This window comes from Dipteris shenzhenensis, chromosome 12, assembly GCF_047967505.1.
Source record: "Dipteris shenzhenensis isolate YYH24624 ecotype China chromosome 12, Dip_SZ_1.0, whole genome shotgun sequence".
Lineage (NCBI taxonomy): Eukaryota > Viridiplantae > Streptophyta > Polypodiopsida > Gleicheniales > Dipteridaceae > Dipteris > Dipteris shenzhenensis.
The window spans coordinates 47,288,878-47,306,247 of NC_141607.1; the positions used below are offsets into that span (position 1 = coordinate 47,288,878).

The 17,370-nt window shown below is 45.8% G+C and overlaps 1 protein-coding gene across 1 annotated transcript in view; it reads left to right on the forward strand.

Annotated features, from left to right (window-relative positions):
* Positions 1-17,017, forward strand: part of LOC147896313 (chromatin remodeling protein EBS-like) — a 49,448-nt gene extending 32,431 nt beyond the window's left edge. The window contains exon 5 of the mRNA XM_087382369.1: positions 16,659-17,017. Within this exon, the coding sequence (XP_087238495.1) occupies positions 16,659-16,685 (27 nt within the window). The 3' untranslated portion in view covers positions 16,686-17,017. The remainder of the gene's footprint in view (positions 1-16,658) is intronic.
* The last annotated feature ends 353 nt before the right edge of the window (positions 17,018-17,370 follow it).

Genomic DNA, 17,370 nt, shown 5'->3' on the forward strand with positions numbered 1-17,370 from the left:
GTGAAACTAGCATACTGTTGAGCATGCAACAAATACCATCTGTCAAGTCGAGCCCAGTAATGAGTAAAAGCATTGTGACGTTATGTATAACCCATATCTCTATCCCTTGTTGAGAGCCATAAATCTTCTGCATGCAAGAAAGAAAGCATGTCCTCCCAATGTCGAAGCTTAGTGGGGATCATGTGAGAACGATGAGTGGTGTTGTCTTGCATGGCAGGTGAGTTATTAAAGTCTCCACACAAAAAAGCATTAGACAGCCATGGATATTGCTTGAGGGAGGCCCACATTTGAGCTCCTGTCGCAGAAGTTTGAGAGGCATAAACCGATGCTATTTCATAAAGATCGGCATGACAGATACATCTAATTACCATCCATCGACCCTGGGGGTCGTTGTGAGCAACCGTGGGCTGCATATCATGTTTCACCAGCATGCATACCCTGGAAAAGTGCATTGTACCAGCATAAAAGATGTCATAACCAGCAAAGTGGCCTTGCTGGTGGCCAGCCAAGAAGTGTTGGTTGTGTTCCTGTAAGGAAATTACATCGGGGTGCATTCTATGTACATAGTGCCAAAAAACTCTCCACTTATTGACATTGCAAAGACCTTGAACACTGTATGTAATGCAAGTAATTGAAGCAGACATAGAAGATATGTACAGTCGAACCAAGAAACATAGTAAAGGTATAAGCTGTCAGGCCTCAGCCATGACATCGACGTCCACCTGGCCTCTTGGATCAATAGCTCTATCGTCCTCATCATTGTCACATACAGGAATGCCCTTCTTGAGCACATCAACCCATAGTCGAGAAGTCAAGCTATCAGCAAGGATAGAGGCCTGACCAGGGGTGGAATTAGAGGCATCCCAATGCCGAGATTGTAACGGTCGTGGCTTAAGCGCAAATACCTTTTTGGGTTGCTGCCAGGCACCCTGGGGAGAGGCATTAGATTCTGAAATTTTGCCCTTTCCCTTATCCTTTTGCTTGGCTGAAACTTGGACCACACTTTCTTTGGGAAGAACAGATTTAGATGCCACATCACCCAACTTGCTAGTATTTTCTGGAGCAATAGCTGTAGGTGGGAGCTGATGCAGTGTTGCAGGACACTGTGAAGCTAGATGGCCAAATTTATGACAAGTAAAACAAGCACCTGCCCAAGGGAACATCTTCCACCTCTACCGCAATGGAAGGAGGGGTTGGGTGATCTGTATCCCAAAGAACACAAATTACCCGAAGGACGGGGTGGGCATACAACTTGCCCCAAAGTAGCTGCCAGACTTGGTAGCTCAGCCCTCATATAATCCGGAAAATCCACTACCTCAACCCATACAGGGCAGTGATGCCGAATGAGACCGTGATAATCCTTATTTGGCGACCATGGCATGACATGCACCATTTGTCTGCCATAGAATAGAGGAGACATCTCCAATATCTGCTGACGATATGAGGCATTCAAAAAGTGCACTTCATAAAAACCTCGAGAAGCAAAGTATACTCCTTCAACAAAGCAACCTCCCAACAAAGCCTGAACCCACTGAGCCACATCATTTGTAGAAGGTAACTTCCCAGGGAAGAAAATGATAACTGCTTGCTGAGAAAACTTCAGGAGAGGAGTAACCAATGAGGGCAGCTTCAGCTTATACTTAAGGGCCGGGGGAGGTTTGGCTCACTCCTTCCGGCTGTGGTGGAATTCATCCTTGAGCATGTCGAAAACATAGTGAGCATCTTCAGAGGCTGAGGTAGAGAATTCGTCTTGCTGTCTTTTGGGGTCCCGGGACAAGTCCTTCCGAGAATAGCTTTTAATATGGTCCTCCATGGAGGTGAGTAGGGCAGAATTGATGAAGCGAAAGAGGGCAGCAAGGATTATGCACAGTTATGGACGGGTGATATGTTGGGGTAAAGGCACATTGCCTACCCTTAATTAAAGAATTAAAAGTTAGGACACCTATGACTGTCTTAAGACAGTCATAGGGTAAACCTAATCCTAATAAAACTTAAGTGAGTTTGTGGTGTGGCTCACTCATCACTTCACACCCGCACTATTGTGTCTCGCTCACTCTCACTCTCTTGCTCCCTTCCTTCTCTCTTCCCCCCTCTAAACTGGTATCAGAGCCTACTTTGCTCCCCCCTTCCCTACCCAGCCCCCTCTACCTCGACCTAATCCGTACCGTACGGACGTACGGACAGTTCCGTACTGCCGTACTTCGTCCGTACGACCGTACGGACCAGGGCGCAGAGCCGTACGGCGGTCGCGAACTGCAGGGCGGCCAGATCTGCGCGGGCATCGTCAGGGCATCAGAGCGGCGCATTTCGAGGGCATCAGAGCGGCGCATTTCGAGGGCATCAGAGCGGCGCACTTCGAGGGCAACAGAGCGGCGCAGGCGGGCGCATTTCGGCGCAGATCTGCAAGCTTTTTTTTTCGGAGCAGGTCGCTGGTCGCGGGTGGCGCCGTACACATGAGCTGCTAGCTGCAGCTCGTGGCATTGCATCCAGCAAGCAGCCAGCTGCTTCATAGCAGCTGCTACTAGGCGTAGGCGTCGCCAGCCTGCTGCAGTCCAGCAGCATAGCTGCTGTGCTATACAGTACATCTGCTGTACGGACTGTCCGTACAGTCGTACGGACATCCGTAAACAGGTACGGACGACAGACTGTCCCAGGTACGGACGACAGTCCGTCTGCAGATACACAGGGGTTGGAGTCGAACGCAGTATTTGGTGTTTTTTGCTGCAAAGTTTTTTTTTGGGGAAGCGCGTGCTACAAGAAGTACAGCACTACAAGAAGGACAGCAGTACAGCAGGAGTTTCTATGCATTTACTGAGTGAAAATCTCAGTTTTGGGTGATTTTATCAAAGGGTTTTTGCCTGGATGTGTATGCAGTATATGCCTTGAGGCAGTGTGTATCCAGGGAGCACACATTTGCTTTATTTCCGCAGTGCATTTGGTGACATTTGTTGCAGGTCACATTCTTTGTACGCACTTTGAAAATCTCAGTTGAGCCACGCTTGGTCAGGGCGCATCGAGTTTACTCGGTCCCTAACTGCCCATCGTTGACAGTGCTCAAAAGATTTTCTTCCTGGTGTCTGTACGTTGTGAGTTGTGTTGTTACCGAGTACACAGAAGCAGTCTCTGCATTACACATTGTCAGGTATAAGTGTCAGAGAGATTTCATTTTGCATGCTACCTCAGTGTTGAGGTGTTCTCCACTTGATTCAGGTGTCAGATCAAGGGGCTTTTGTCCAGACCTTGTTTGATAGCACTTGGGTTACCGACAGAGATCTTCAGATGCATTTTCTCCCCTTGGTATAAGGGTGATTGCTTGGGATTTATCCCATTTACTGTTGCAGGTTTTGTGACAGGCTGAAGGGTCATTTACTGTTTTTTGGGGTGTTTGTCAAGTGGTTTCTGCAATTTGAGTCAGTGACATACCTCATCTGAGGTGGGAGAAGTGATCAGTACAGTCAGTACAGCAGAGTTTACAGCAGTGTTGGTGGTTTTGTCAGATAATTATGCACTGTTAAGCTCTTGTTGAGCAGCAGCAGCAGTCTGAAATTACTGTTTTTATGCCTTTTTGAGCTCAGAACAGTTTGTCAGAAGGTACAGTATTTGCAGGGACATTTACTGTTTTGCTGCAGATTTTACTGACAGTAAAAACAGCACCTTTGAGAGTGCTTCTGGCTCTTGAATAGAGCAGGCTTTTCTGAGAAATCAGAACTTTTTTATTCAGTCTTTTTACTTCCAGGGAGTCAGGTACTTTCCTCATCTGATATGGCATCAGGAGGAGGTGATTCTTCAATTCTGAACATAAAGAAACTGGAAGGAGCACATAACTATGCATTATGGGCAGAACAGTGCTTGAATGTTCTTCTGTTAAAGAAGATTGCTAAGCCCATAAGGGTAAAGGGTGTCAAGCCATCTGATATGGCAGCTGATGACTGGGAAGAGCTTGATCTGTCTGCGAGGGCAGCTATCATGCTCACTATTTCAGACACTCTTGTGTTCAATGTACAGGCTGAAAAGACCTCTTATGGTCTATGGCAAAGACTAGAAGAACTGTATGCCCAAAAGAGCTCAGCCAGTAAGGTTTATTGGCTGAAGAAGCTGGTCGATCTTCGCATGAAGGAAGGTACAGCTATGACCTCACACTTGAGTGAGTTCAATGCTATCTTTACACAGCTGATTGCACAGGGGTTGAACCTTGATGAGGAGTTCAAGGCTACTTTCTTGTTGTGTACTCTTCCTGAGAGTTGGGACACTTTCAAGACCACCCTGTCAAACTCAAATGCCACTCTTATTTATGCTGATGTAGAGAGCTCTCTCCTTATGGAGGAGATGAGCAGGAAGAATAATGCGGGCAGCAAGTCTTCAAGTGCTTTGCAGGTACAGGACAGAGGCAGGACTCAGCAGAAGGGGAGATCTGCTAGTAAGTCCAAATCCCGTAGTCAGTCCCGTGGCAAAAAGGACATTGAATGCTTTTATTGTGGCAAGAAGGGACATGTGAAGTCGAAGTGCTTCAAGTTCATACGGGATCAGAAAGCCAAGAAGGCTGAAACGAAGGATGCAGGAAATGCAAGCAAAGGCAAAGGCAAGGCTAAGGCAGATGACTTGGATGCAGTGAATGTTGCAGCAGAGGACAGTGACAGTGACATACATGATGTTTTATGCTCTTCTGCTGTAATAGCACATGCTTTGGTTATTGATGGCCATGACATGCATACCTGGCTCTTGGATTCAGGTGCCTCTTTTCATGTTACACCTCATAGGGAGTGGTTTACTTCCTACACAGGTACTCATGGAGTTGTTCATCTTGGGAACAACTATGCATGTCAGATTGCAGGGATTGGCAGTATACAGATAGTACTTCCTGATGGACAGTCATTTATGCTTGATGGTGTTCGCCATGTGCCGCAAATCAAGAAAAATCTGATTAGCACTGGCTTATTGGATGACAGTGGTTACCACACCACATTTGGGGATTCCAAATGGGTGATTACTGATGGCCATACTGTAGTGGCTGAGGGTTTTAAGAGTGATACCTTGTACCCTCTTTATGTTTCCAGTGTGGGTAATCATGTTGTTGCCATAACCGAGCTGCCAAAGGTTTCATTGTGGCATAGCCGGTTGGGACACATGTCTGTTAAGGGAATGCAAGAACTGTCACGTTTGGGTTATCTGCCGCCTTTCTCTTTTTCAGATTTGCCTACTTGTGATCATTGTATTTTTGGCAAGCATTCTGTGACTCCTCATAGGAGGAGAACTCCTCAGAATAGAGCACCACTTGATCTAGTGCACACTGATTTGTGTGAGATGCCACGGTTATCACTAGGGGGTGCCAAATATTTTATTACTTTCATTGATGATGCCACACGTAAGGTGTGGGTCTATTTCTTGAAGCATAAGGGAGAAGCCCTAGATGCTTTCAAGAGATTTGTCGCTCAGGTGGAGAATCGGACAGGTCGTAGGCTGAAATGCCTCAGATCCGATAATGGGGGTGAGTATGTGTCACATGCTTTTGTGCAGTTTTGCCAAGCTAAGGGCATCAAACAGGAACTCACAGCCCCTCATAATGCATCTCAAAATGGTGCAAGTGAGCGGATGAATCGAACTGTTCAGGAGAAGGTTCGATGTATGTTGTCTTATGCTGCATTACCCCATGGCTTTTGGGCAGAAGCCGTGCAAACAGCAGTTCACATTATTAACAGGTCACCAAATAAGGCTTTGGAGTTGAAAGTGCCAGAGGAGGTGTGGTCTGGCAAGCCACCCTCATATAAGCACTTACGGGTATTTGGCTGCGAGTGCTTTGCTCATGTACGCAAAGATCTACGCACCAAGCTGGATCCAAAGTCTATCAGATGCATCTTTATGGGATATGGTGATGAAGGTGAAATGGGGTACAGGTTATGGGATCCCGTTAAACGGAAGATTATACGCAGCAATGATGTCATCTTTAAAGAAGATAGTGTACACAAGGAACCCGTGCAACCTGTGGAATACAGGAGGGTTATTTATGATGATGTTGGACAGCCAAGAATGCCCATTTATATGCAGCAGCAGCCTGCTGCAGATCACCCTGTTCAAGAGGGTATACAGGCTGGAAATCAGCCAGATGATTTTGCCAATGATGTACCACTGGATATGCCAGCAGATGAAGCTGTAGCACAGCCAGATATGATGGTACAGCCACCTGTCATTCATGAAGAACAGGCTGGACAGCAGCCTAATCCGGAACATTTTGTTAGGAGGAGCTCCCGTGCACAACGGCCTCCTGTCAGGTTTGTTCCAGGAGCCAATAATGTGGCTGATTTTATCATGTTGACAGATTGTGGTGAGCCTTCCAGCTTCAAGGAAGCTATGGGAAGAGCAGAGAAAAAGAAGTGGGAGAAAGCCATGCAATCAGAAATGGACTCCCTACTTCTAAATGATACATGGGACTTGGTGCAGTTACCTGCAGGCAGAAAAGTTTTGCCATGCAAGTGGGTTTACAAAGTCAAAGTGGATTCAAATGCTTTACCGAGGTATAAGGCCAGATTGGTTGCCAAGGGATTTAAGCAGGAGAAGGGCATTGACTTTGATGAGATCTTTTCCCCTGTAGTCAAGATGACTACTTTGAGAACAGTGTTGGCTCTTGTTGCTCATGCTGACATGGATTTATGTCAGATGGATGTGAAGACAGCTTTTCTTCACGGTGATCTCCATGATGAGATCTATATGAGTCAGCCAGAGGGATATGCTGTTAAAGGGAAAGAGCAGCTTGTGTGTAAGCTCAAAAGGAGCTTGTATGGACTCAAGCAGGCGCCAAGAGAATGGTACAAGAAGTTTGATGCATTCATGCAGTCCCAAGGGTATCATAGGTGTGAGACCGATCATTGCTTATACACCAAACGGGCAAAGGATGGCAGTTTGATGCTACTCATTCTATATGTGGATGACATGCTTATTGCCAGTAAATCTCAGCATGAGATTAGTGCTTTGAAGAAACAACTGCATAAGTCTTTTGACATGAAAGACTTGGGTGATGCAAATCATATTCTTGGCATGCGTATTACTCGTGACAGGTCCAAGGGACTTTTGTTTCTGTCACAGAAAGAGTACATTGACAAAGTACTGCAGAGGTTTAAAATGGAGGGGGGGAAGTCCATTAGTACCCCGTTGCCTCCACATTTAAAACTCAGCAGTAAGGACAGCCCCAGATCAGATGATGATAAGGCTGAAATGGCCAAGGTTCCGTATGCATCTGCAGTTGGATCTTTGATGTATGCCATGGTTGCCACTCGTCCGGATATTGCTTTTGCGGTGGGAGTCATCAGCAGGTATATGGCAAATCCAGGCAAGCGGCATTGGGAAGCAGTGAAAGGTGTCTTGAGGTATCTCAAAGGTACCAAAGACTTGTGCATATGCTATGGTAGGCAGGATGCATTGGTGCATGGTTTTACATATTCAGACTATGCAGGGAATGCAGATAACCGGAAGTCTACTACCGGTTATATTTTTACATTTGCAGGAGGTGCTATATCATGGGTGTCTCGGTTGCAGAAATGCGTTGCACTGTCAACCACAGAAGCTGAATATGTTGCAGCCACTGAGGCTTGCAAGGAAGCAATATGGCTTACTCGGTTGGTGGGAGATTTGGGCATTACAGGTGACATACCAGTTTTGCATTGTGATAGTCAGAGTGCTATCATGTTGGCAAAGAATCCGGTCTTTCATCAGAAGACCAAGCACATAGAAGTGAAATATCATTTCATCAGGGAGGTACTGGAAGACAAGCGTCTTGAGCTTGTGAAAGTACATACTGATGATAATCCTGCAGATTTGCTCACTAAGAGCTTGCCTACAGAGCGGTTTGCATATTGCCGCCACATCATGGGATTAGGATGAGACCATTCTTACTTTATGGTCTAGTATACAGTAACTGTATATTGCTGTAATTTTTATTCTTTTCTCCCCTTTAGGCACATTGGCCTTTAGGTGGGAGGTTGTTGGGGTAAAGGCACATTGCCTACCCTTAATTAAAGAATTAAAAGTTAGGACACCTATGACTGTCTTAGGGTAAACCTAATCCTAATAAAACTTAAGTGAGTTTGTGGTGTGGCTCACTCATCACTTCACACCCGCACTATTGTGTCTCGCTCACTCTCACTCTCTTGCTCCCTTCCTTCTCTCTTCCCCCCTCTAATGATACACAGCAACGGGGAGGAAAGCAGATGGCAAGAAGGGGCGGACGGCAGCAGCTGAAGCAGGCGAGCAAGAGCGGGGCGACGTAACTGAGGGGAGCTTCTGAAGGTCGCAGGGGCAGAGCGGGCAGGCTTGGTGGGCGTAACGCGCACACACACACATCGTATACACACACACACACAGAGCACCCACGCACGCGCGCACACACACACACGTATGCATGCATGTGTGTTCGTGTCTAGATGTGTATGTATTAAGGCATAACCGCGCGCGCTCACACACACATTCACGCACACGTGCAAAAACATTCTAGGACTCACTTCCATCTTAGTGATCAGCATTCCACCTTTCTAAACTAATACATTCTCTCGCTCATCTACACCCTCTCTGAACTTCTATATACGCATGCACACACGTACATACGGAGAGAGTTACATCTTTAATGCATAGACGCCCCATTGTATGTACATACAACACATGCATACATATGTCATTAGAGCCTCGTCAACACTCTTGTGACACCCCTCAATCTTGAACGAAGGAGCACCTCCTAAGAAAGAGGTGACCCTGTTTCAGGAAGAGATTTCTTTTTTCAGTTTATAGAAAGGTCACACTCCCCCTCCCAAGCCTTTCAGATCTCGTCATGGCAAGCAGACTTTCCATCCCAAGCTTTGGGACTCTGGAAAGCTCCGTGGAATGAATTACCTTCCTTTGGAAGATGAAGATCTAGAGCCACCTTATGTTCAGGGTGAATTGGGAAATCACCATGACGGGAGTGGAGCTATGGCCCGAAATCTCTTCCTTCATCCATACCTCAGTTTTAAGCAGTCCTCCTTTATTGTATTTTGCCCATCGCTCTTGGATGTTTGCTGCTTCACCCTGACGCAGTTCAGCCGTTTTCATTGTGATTTAAAATTGAATATAATATGTAAGCTCCTTTGCTACTCTATTTCCCGTTTCTCTCGCTTTGGTTGTTGGGTATGTTGTCTCCCTGAGCCCTACTGGTCAGTGTTGTTTGGCTTGAAAAACTCTATGATCATGCTGTGAGTGGAGTCTAGCTGTCCACCCTAATCTCGTCTATGTGTCCTGGGCAAATGCTCTTTGTGTTGGATGGCCTCATGGATGAAGGTCGCCAGACTTCTTTGATTTGGGTAGGACAAGAGACTAGACAAGGGTCTAAAATCGTACTTGAAGTGGTAGCGATAGTGACCTCTGATCTCATAGTATTCTGGGCATCTGAAAGTGGAATGCTTCTCCTACTTGATCTCTTGTTGATCACATAAAGTGCAAACCCTCTCTCGGTATGCCCTTCGCCCGTCCACTCTCAATGCAAAGGCGATGTGATGAAGCATGAAACTGCCCAATTGATATGCTCAAGGAGTGGGGAAGATGAATCCGTGTGTATCGTGGTGGATTAATGAAGCTCTTTGTTTAGTTCGATAAGCAATGGTCTCTGTAAAAGCTGAGCTTCAGGGCAAACTCGTGGGATGCCAACCAAGTCAATCAAACCTTGCATTGCTCGTCACTGACTGCGTGCACTATTGTAGAATGAACTGCTTGGAGAGGCCCAAATGTACTCCTTTATAAGCCCTCAAACTGGCCAACTTGGCCAGTCTGTAATCTTCTCAATGAGGGCCAACTAGAGGGACGGAGTTGACACCCACCATCACCGTGGTGGATGCAATCGCACTCCCCATGATAATCGGGATAATTGCGATGTAGTGATACCCCATCTGTAGTTTGCTATACAATATAGTAGGCATGAGAGATCTTAAAGGATCTCTAGGGAGAATCATCACACTCCAAAATTAGTGGTGGGAGGAGAGTCAGTGAAGGGAAGATTCTTAGAGATCAGCTTGCAGCAGTTGGTCATAAAGTGGACAGCAACTAGTTGGCAATGTTGCTAGTTAATAAGCATCCGAGGGTTGGTGACGACTCTCATTGCTGGAGGACTGTCAAAGCACATTGCGTTTGAGGAACTGGCCCCATTGTTGTTTTGGGAGAAGGCACAAAAATGAAGATGTATGATGGAAATGACTTTGACGAGAAGGCCTATATGGTCAAGGACATAGTTAGGTCCGTACGCATACAAATGGTTTTTCTGTATGCGTTCCGTCGGTCGGTCGGTCCGTCCGTCAGTATGGTATACCGTACGGCCATCTGTACGTGCCTTTTTGGGGGGCAAAAAATCGGGAGTCCAACCTTATAAAAAACAATTCGCATGCATTTTTTAATCCATACACTGTACTGTCACGCTCCCGATGAGTCCCGACCTTGCCCGTACACTTGACTCGCCCGTACCTCCCGTTATATGGCCGACTTTACCCTCTCAAAGGCCTATATAAGCAGCCCTTTGCCCTTTCTTTTTTTCAACACATAGTCAGCCCTCACTTCAGCCCTTCACTGCTCAGGAGTCAGCCCTTCACCTCATCCCTTGTTTATCCTCTACTTGCCCCAAACGTGAGTGGTTACCGTACAGCTGCAGCTTGCCTCTACGCTCTTCTTGTTCCAAATGTCAAGCCTTCAATGTGTTAGCAATGCTTAGAAAATTCAGCAAGAAGGAATTGGTGAAACCAGCACAAACACGGTGTGCTTACATGTTTATCATGTTGGCAAACTTGTTGGATTAGAGGGTATTCAATGGATTGCGCCGCATGGATGTCAGTGATGAGTATTGTAGGAAGAAGGTGTTACACACAGTGAAAGCACAACATGTGTCTTCTATTATATTGGGTTCTTCATTTGGCAGGATGCAAGACTCATGGTAAAGCTTTGTGCACCTATTTTGAAGAACCTTCGCCTGGCTGATACGGAAGGGGCTACCATGGGACTTGTATATGAGCTCACTGATCGGATAGTCGAGAAGATTGGAACTATTGATGGGATTGACTCCTCAAAGCTGGCTGATGTTAGAGCCTTGTGTGTTGACAAGTGGAATATAATGCACTCTCCATTGCATGCAGCAGCTTTTGTTCTCCATCCTATTTGGAGAGAGAAAAATCCAGATGGTGACAAGGAGGTGTATGATGGGTGGATGGATGTAATAGAGGGGTACACGAAGTATGATGTTGACAGCCAAGGCATCTTATGTGATGAGTTGGATATTTACAAGTCCATGTAAGGCACAATTTCTTGTGCGATGTGAAGGACGAAAAGAGAATGCATCAAGGGGTGAAATGGTGGGAGACATTTGGGGCTCATACACCAAATTTGCAGCAGTTAGCTCTTGGAGTGCTCTCCCAAGGCACATGTGCTTCTCCTTGTGAGAGGAATTGGAGCACATTCTCTCTTATCCATACTAAAAGAAGGAATAGGTTGCTTCCAAAGAATACCGAGAAATTAGTATTCATCCATATTGATTTGCGTCTCATCTCCAAAATCAAGGAAAGGGGATTTGAGAAGGTAGAAGTGACCTTGGAAATGATCAACAAGAGAAGGATGATGATAGGCTGCGCTTTGAAAGCGGATACAGAGGGAGAAGAGTTGCAGCCCCTATTGTTACACTTACAGGATGGATGGACGTTGCTGCAGCTTCAAGCAGCTCTAGTCTTTTGGAGTCCCATGGCGAGGCAAATGAGGATGATATTGATGAGGAGGAGGGTGCGGGCATTGATGTAGATGTAGATGATGATGAGGACAAAGATGCAGCTTGAGGCTTGAGCCTAATCGGTTGTGAATTGTCATGCATTTCAGGCTTTATTTCCGGGCTGTGGCAGCCTTTACTTTATGATGTTTTGCCTCTCATGTTTTGGTGTAGTTACTAGTACCTACTTCCTTTGATCTTGATGTTTTGGTGTAGTATTGATGATTGATCTATGATCTGTGATTCCATCATTTGACACTATGTATCAAATCTAGAATCTAGATGACTAGTCTTTGGAGGCTGGAGTCTTTCATGAATGATGAATCATGGCTTGTGAGTGATGATTTTAAAATCAATACAAGTTTCAAGTTTCAAGCTGACAGTGTAATACCTCTATGTCAAGTTAATGTGTACGATCGATATTTTTCTGATTTTTTGGGGGTAAAATTAGGGTTACGTATGTTTCAGCCCAGGGGCTGAACCATACTCCTATCATACTTCTGTACTCGTATGACGTATGCGTATGGTACGTATGGAAAAAGAATTGGTCAAGGATTAGCTTGGCAAAGGTAAGCCCCAGAAAAAGAAGGATGCCAATGATTCAGATGATGATGGGGACTCTTGGCAGAGGAGGACATGGGTAGGGTGACATGCAGCAAGGAATGGGAGATAGAGGGAAGAGATAGGGCGGTTATGTGGGCAGCTATATGACTGCCACATGGGCAAGAAGTACATGTCCTTAAATTAGATTTAGGGCAGCCAAATGGGCCACCCGGTAAGCTTCGTTGGTTGACTGTATGCCTTGCTTTAGGGCTGTCGTATGGCCTGATAGCAGCCCAGAAGTGTGGCCAAGGGGCTGGGGGAAATGCCTGCAAATAAGGCCATTATATAGGGTCGAGAAAGCTCTGGTTGGCAGATGGCAGACTGCAGTTGGCAGTCTGTCAGGTGGGTCAGATCAGGGGCCAGGCCGGCCCTGGTCTGTGAAGATTACAGACTGGCCAGGTTTTCCTGTTCTGGGGCATATAGCCCCAATAAAAGGAGTGCCTTTGGGCCTCTCCAAGCAGTTCATTCTGCAGCAGTGGGACTCTAATTATACTAAGGGGCCGCCTAAGCCGTTGATGTTAGTCTAAGGTTGAGAGACCCCACCACGAGTATAAAACCCGCTACCCAAAGTTGGAATATTCAATACATACATGAAAAGCTCAAAATAACTCATGGCGTCAAGGGACCATGTAGAACCTGAAAAAGCCAAGAGTGCCAAACCATGCCAAGGAGACTCAAAGAGGAAGGGGCTGTTTCTCCATTACTTCAGTAGCTCGCTGAAGGGCAGTACGAGTGGCGCCAGCCTTGTTTTGTTGACCCTCAATGCCTTACTGGCCTCCTCAATCCGACTCAGGTAGGGACATGGCTAGCTTCCCTTGTCGTCTTCCCTCGAGTGACACACCTGAATGAGCACTGCTCAGCCCCCATGTGAGTTGTCATATGTGCTTCCAGGCACAAGAAAAGGTGGAGCCAAGGGCATCAGCAGGGTGCAAAAAAGCCACCAGCAGATCCGGCAGCCCACAGGGCAGAAAAAGTGCTGACAGTTTTGGGCTGCTGGAGGAGGAGGTGTACATCGAATAGCCACAAGGCTTTCAAACTAAGCAATATGCTAGATGCTGAAGAAGGTCGTCTACGGACTGAAACAGGCCCCTAGAGAATGGTACCAATGCATTGACGACTACTTTACCGAGATTGACATATTTTGGAGTCTGTCAGATGCTAACTTTTAGCTCCATTCAGAGGGGTACAAAAGGATGATCATGATTTTGTACATTGATGATCTGATCATAACCGGTGACCACCACGAGAAGACAAGGTAGAAACTCTTTTGAAGGAGTTTGATATGACTGACTTTGGACTCCTCCACTCCAAATAATAAGATAAAGTGGATGGGATGAAGCTTCCCATAACCCCAACTATCCTTGCCCAGATGATTTTGGTTTCCCAAAGGCAATGCTGGATACACTGAGAAGCATAAGTTTACCTCTTTGGAATACCTGTTTTCACATCTTTTCAAAACAGGGGTGATTTCTCATCAAGCACAAAGTCACAATGATTGGGACGAATTTATTAAGCATTGTTTTAGTGCATGGAGAAATGACTTTCGTGGATTTCTTATTCTTATAACTATGTAACGGCTTGCAAGGGAATGCACTTCCCATGCATGCTTTTTCTTGGGGGGAGCAACTTAAGAAGATATGACGGGGGTTAAGGGATAAAACTATCTTGTAGGAGAAAAAGTTAATATTGAGCTTGCCCTTATGACCCGAAAAGGATCCTTAATGTAAAGGGGAGATGGGCCGCGCTACAATAATCCTAATTTCTAAAACATTTGCAAGATACAAGGATAGGTGACAGGAAAAGTGTATGTAACTCAAGGCAAGGAAAGGCCTTTGAGTGTAGTTTTGAAGGATGTAGATAAACTTTAGGGGAAGAGTGTTGGAAAGGTCACCTCCCCATCTGTAAGCCCCCAAATGAGGAGAGCGTGGGGGAGGGAGACCTAGGGCAGGATGTGCCCAAAGAGAGAATACCTGGATGTGTGGATCTGGGACAGATTTGGAGCATTCATGGTTGGTGGGGTATCCCAAGGAAGAAAAGAACCTGGCTGTCAGGAGTAGATCCATGGAGGACTGTCTTGCTGGAACAGGTCACGGATAACGTCAGCAGTAGTACGGAACTGAGGCGCACACGTATGGGCAGATCAGGGTGCCGGCAAGGGGCGCAACAGGACAGGGCAGACCAGCAGAGGGAGTCGGCTATATGAAGAGGCTGGTTGGGCTGGTTGGAGCCAGCCAACCAGGCCTCATGTAGGGCAGACCTAGGGGCTGGGACCCTGTCTTGAAGTGTGGGCCAAAGGCCCTAGAAAAGAGGGCCCCAAAGGGGCATTTATAGGCAGACCAGGTCAGGGCCTGGTTGGCCTGTTTGGGTCGGCCATAGGCAGCCTGACTGGTCGGTTTTTTGCCAGCCCATTAGGGCCTATAAAAGGAGAGGCACTTGCCTCATTTCATTATCCAGCATAGCCAGCAGTTCCAAGGCAGAAAGGAGCAGCAGGAAGCCACCCTCTGGGCCTATATACAGGAGGTGAGAGGGTGCTTGAAGGGCTGCAGACTTAGCCAGGAAGGGCTGGACCTTGGCTGTCTACCAGCGCAGCAAGGTGCTGAGATCATCATCACTTGCAGCAGCAAACAGCCAGCAGATAGTAGCAGCAAAGGAGCTTCCCTTGGGCCTATGTTCAGGAGGTGAAGGGAGCACAAGGAGCTGCAGACTAAGAGCTGAGAGAGCTGCCCACCTAGGCTGGTGCAAAGACAGCAAGGTGGAAGGGATTTGGACGGATAGTCTACAGAAGCTCGAGGTGGAGCACGCGGACTCGAGTCTAGAGAACTGGCTGATAGGAGAAGGACCTTGTGGTAAGATCAGAGGACCACACCATTGGTGGGACTCTGGATCTATATCTTTTGTATTGTGTCCATAGTTTTGGACGGAAATATATTTTGGTGGTTTCTCTATCTGGCTGGTTCATTGTCTATTGATGAGTCTGCACATCTAATCTATGTGACGCACATTAAGTAAAGAAGTTTGTGATTCCACACCCCACACACACACTGTGTGAGCTCGTGGGCATTACTGTAAGTCTTCCGCTGTGCGTACCCTCTTTTGGGTCATTTCTAACAAAGAGAATGTTGCTATAATGTTGTGATGTTAACGCTATCTCCTTAGTAATTGTCTTGCTTCTTTTTGCAAATTTATTATTTTTTTGAAATGCATAAACACAATAAGATTTTCAACAATATTGGTGAAGACGGATACCTTAGTATTGACTGTTTTATGGATAGCGAAATAAAAGACAGTGGTCTCATGTTGTGTTAGAGAGAGAGACTCTCTCTCTGTGGAAACATTCTAGTATCATGACTTAGATGTATGAAAGGTCAATATGGTAATTATGCTTCTGTTCCTCCCGTGCAGGCATTTGAAGATCAAGTAGGTGTTATAGTTTGGCTTGTTATTTTGGCTTTTGAGGGAAGCTTCACACGTTCACTTTTGATTGTCATACCTTGTAATTTGGTTGATCTCATATATCTTTTTGGTTTTCCAAGCTGGCGTGTGTCAGTGTATGTGGCTTGTGGTTTTATCACGGCAGACTCTGCACCTCATCTCCGTAGTTTAAAAAGGAAAGTCAGCATGAAGGCTTTTATATCATTCGTTTTCATGTGTGAGTGTGGGATGTCATAGGTGCTAAGTTGGTGGTTTGCAATGTTGTGGTTAACTATCATGATCACACCTAGATGGCGAGTATGGGGATGTTCCTGGATCCATCTGAATTTATGCCTCTATTTAATGTTTACTTGGTAGAATGAATTAGCTGAACAGCTTATGGACATGTCAGATCTTGGGATGTGTGAGGCTGCATTTCTTTGGAAAGTGGAAAGTATTGTGCAGATTGAGCATTTTAGGGGACATTTTGATCGTTGCAATTTGGATCTGGAGGAAGAGGCTTGTAATGGATTGTATTTGAGGATGGAGAACATACGCATGCCAGCTCTTTTTTCATTCATGAATCACCATCTAGATTTAGCGAGAGAGGTGCTAGTTCATAGTCTAGGCACTCTTTGAAACTTACTGAGGATGGAGAACATACGCATGCCAGCTCTTTTTTCATTCATGAATCACCATCTAGATTTAGCGAGAGAGGTGCTAGTTCATAGTCTAGGCACTCTTTGAAACTTACATGCAGCTCTTTTTTCATTCATGGATAACCATCTAGATTTAGTGAGAGAGGTTATATCCTACTTCATCGTCTAAGCAGTCTTTCAAACTTCTAATTTCTTTTGCCCCTCTCTTTTCTTGCATGGTTTTTAAAAAACAGCCAGAGCCAAAGCGACGGAGGAGGTAATGAAGTTGGGACACTTATGGAGTGGGGCTTACATTTTTGCAGAGTATGCATAGTAATTTAGGATTTGCTCGATGAAGAGAAGAGAAGGAAGTTGAAAAGTACGCCCAAATGACTTTTCTCTGAAGAGTTTGATTGTGGAAGCTGCTTTGTTGGTCTTGTAATTCCTAACATTGAAGCAAAAGATGCGTACTATGCACAGAATCTCCTAAGGTTTGGGAGAATATATTTATTGCGGTTGAAAACTGGCTTTGCCAGAACTTCTTGGTTTGATGTTATGTCAAGACTGCAGCACACTGTTGATGTAGTGGCAAGGTGTACTTTAGAAATTTGAACATTGGTCAAAGGAAATTCTGCCACAGGCTAGTCTGTGTGTGCAAATACAAGAGTCTGAAGTCCATAGTGTATAGCTAGTGGTGTTGTAGTCAGTATAGCTGGTGTTATAGTGGCATGATGTAATATATTTTAAAAGAGCTAGTGACCTTGCGAGCAACCATCATGTCTCGTCACTTTTCAGGAGCTGACATCTTGCATTGAGCAGTTTTGAAAGTACTTCACACACACACACACACACACACATGCACGCACGCAGACGCATGCCCGCCCACGCCCACATGCACAAAGCTTCCTCCTTGCGAAGTCTGAACAACTGTCATCTTTTAGCAACCAAAGGTGTATCCTCTTTGCA